At 41.9% G+C, this 2,414-nt stretch overlaps 1 protein-coding gene across 1 annotated transcript in view; it reads right to left on the reverse strand.

Moving 5' to 3' along the window:
• Positions 1 to 2,414, reverse strand: part of HECTD1 (HECT domain containing E3 ubiquitin protein ligase 1) — a 52,371-nt gene that overhangs the window by 3,944 nt on the left and 46,013 nt on the right. The window contains exons 27-28 of the mRNA XM_011941861.1: positions 1,907 to 1,985; positions 1,700 to 1,793 (exon numbers count right to left, since the gene is read on the reverse strand). Of these exons, the coding sequence (XP_011797251.1) occupies positions 1,700 to 1,793; positions 1,907 to 1,985 (173 nt within the window). The remainder of the gene's footprint in view (positions 1 to 1,699; positions 1,794 to 1,906; positions 1,986 to 2,414) is intronic.

Raw genomic sequence — 2,414 nt, forward strand, 5'->3', positions numbered from 1 at the left:
CCGGGTGTGGTGGTGCATGCCTGTAATCCCAGCTACTCAGGAGACTAAGGCAGGAGAATTGCTTGAACCTGGGAGGTGGAGGTTGCAGTGAGCACAGATCGTGCCATTGCACTCTTAGCCTGGGCAACAAGAGCAAAAACTCCATCTTAAAACAAACAACAACAACAAAGTTGATTTCATAAAGGTAAAGAAAAGAATGATATCAGAGGCTGGGAGTGTTGCATGTGGGGGTGGATGAAGAGAGGTAGTTTAATGAGTACAAACTTAAATAAAAGGAGTAAGTTCTAAGGTTTTCTAGCACAGTAGGGTGACTATAGTTAACAGTCATATATTGTATATTTTAAAGAAGCTAGAAGAGAGTAATTTGAATGTTCACAACACAGAGAAATGATAAATGTCCAAGATGATGGATATCCTAAATACCGATTTTTATCATTACACATTTTATGTATCAAAATGCCCCATAAACATGTACATATATTATGCAACAATTTAAAAATACCCATTACCAATGAAATAGACAGAAGATGGATATTCAACATTCATAAATGTTTGAGTAAACAAGCATAAATTAAAACAGCTTGAAATTAAAACTGTGTTTTAAATTAGAAATCCCTGCTTATCACAAATGTAGAGAGAGAGAGAACATTCAGTTGCTATGGTCAGTATGCAAATTCTTATTACTACTCAGTCAGCAGCAGTTTCTGTCATACAAGTCAGGCAAAACTGTGTTCTCATTTTCAAAAGTAATTTACCATATAATATACTCTGTTCCCATCATGATTCTTTCATGGTTTAATTCATCCTGATCAAGTAATCTAGAATGTATGCAACCTATGTCCACTTTCCTCGTTGAGGCAAGGTCTCCCTCTGTTGCCCAGGCTGGAGTGCAGTGGCACAAACATGGCTCACTGCAGCCTCAGCCTCCCACACTCAGACTATTCTCCCACTTCAGCCTCACAGGTAGCTGGGACCACAGGCACATGCCACCACATCTGGCTAATTTTTTTTTTTTTTTTTGAGGCAGAGTCTCGCTCTGTCACCCAGACTGGAGTGCAGTGGCCGGATCTCAGCTCACTGCAAGCTCTGCCTCCCGGGTTTATGCCATTCTCCTGCCTCAGCCTCCCGAGGAGGTGGGACTACAGGTGCCCGCCACCTCACCTGGCTAGTGGCTAATTTTTTAAAAAGTGTTTTGTAGAGATGGGGTCTTGCCGTGTTGTCCAGGCTGGTCTTGAACTCCTGGGTTCAAACGATCCTCCTGCTTCAGCCTCCCAAAGTGCTGAGATTATAGGCGTGAGCACGACCACACCCAAGCACCAGCAATTCCTTTTTTTTTTTTGCGACAGAGTTTTGCTCATCGCCCAGGCTGGATGCAATGGCGTGATCTCCGCTCACCGCAACCTCGCCTCCTGGGTTCAAGCGATTCTCCTTCCTCAGTCTCCCAAGTAGCTGGGATTACGGGCATGCGCCACCATGCTCAGCTAATTTTGTATTTTTAGTAGAGACAGGGTTTCTCCATGTTGGTCAGGCTGGTCTTGAACTCTCAACCTCAGGTGATCTGCCCGCCTCGGCCTCCCAAAGTGCTGGGATTACAGGCGTGAGCCACCATGCCCAGCTGACCACCAGCAATTCTTGACCATAATTTCAACTGTCTCAAAGTCAAAGGAGAGCAATTATGCTAAAAATCCTTTAAAATTACCTCTAAAGGCTTCCATTTGTTTCTGAATACCTGTATGCATACAAAAGTCAAACATCAAATCCACATATTCTTCTGCATTATCCATTGTTATCATCTGCAAAAGAAAATCTGTCAGTATCTAGAAATATTTCAGGAGTGTCTAGTACAACTGGCTTTGCTAAGAGGATATTTCAGAACTTACAACTATATTAAAAGTAAATTTTTTACCTCATCTTCACCACTTGGCTTGAGATCCACAGCTGTGAAACCATATATTCTTGAGGAAGGGCAAAACTGGAAATTTAAACTGGGAGGACAAAAAAGATTAAATTAACTGAGAGGCAGCTAATACTAATGGTGTTTAATTTTTATAACATGATTATCATCTGCCATCAGTGGGTACAAGAGAAAAAAATTAAATAAATATAATAAAATGGCTATCAAAACCATAATTCCCAGCCCCCTCCTCCTCCAACAAAATCAGTACACCAGCTTAGAAGTAAGTTGAGGCCTTTTTAAATGCAGTATTCTATAGACAAAATCTACTAGGCCAACTGTTACCAAATCTATCTGGCTTTGCAAAGATTGCATGAAACCACCTTTCTATATTTTACTTCTAACTTATGGCACAAAATTAATTAAAACTTTTGCGGCCGGGCGCGGTGGCTCAAGCCTGTAATCCCAGCACTTTGGGAGGCTGAGACGGGCGGATCACGAGGTCAGGAGATCGAGACCA

The sequence above is a fragment of the Colobus angolensis genome, unplaced genomic scaffold (assembly GCF_000951035.1).
Source record: "Colobus angolensis palliatus isolate OR3802 unplaced genomic scaffold, Cang.pa_1.0 Scaffold202, whole genome shotgun sequence".
In the NCBI taxonomy this organism is placed as follows: domain Eukaryota; kingdom Metazoa; phylum Chordata; class Mammalia; order Primates; family Cercopithecidae; genus Colobus; species Colobus angolensis.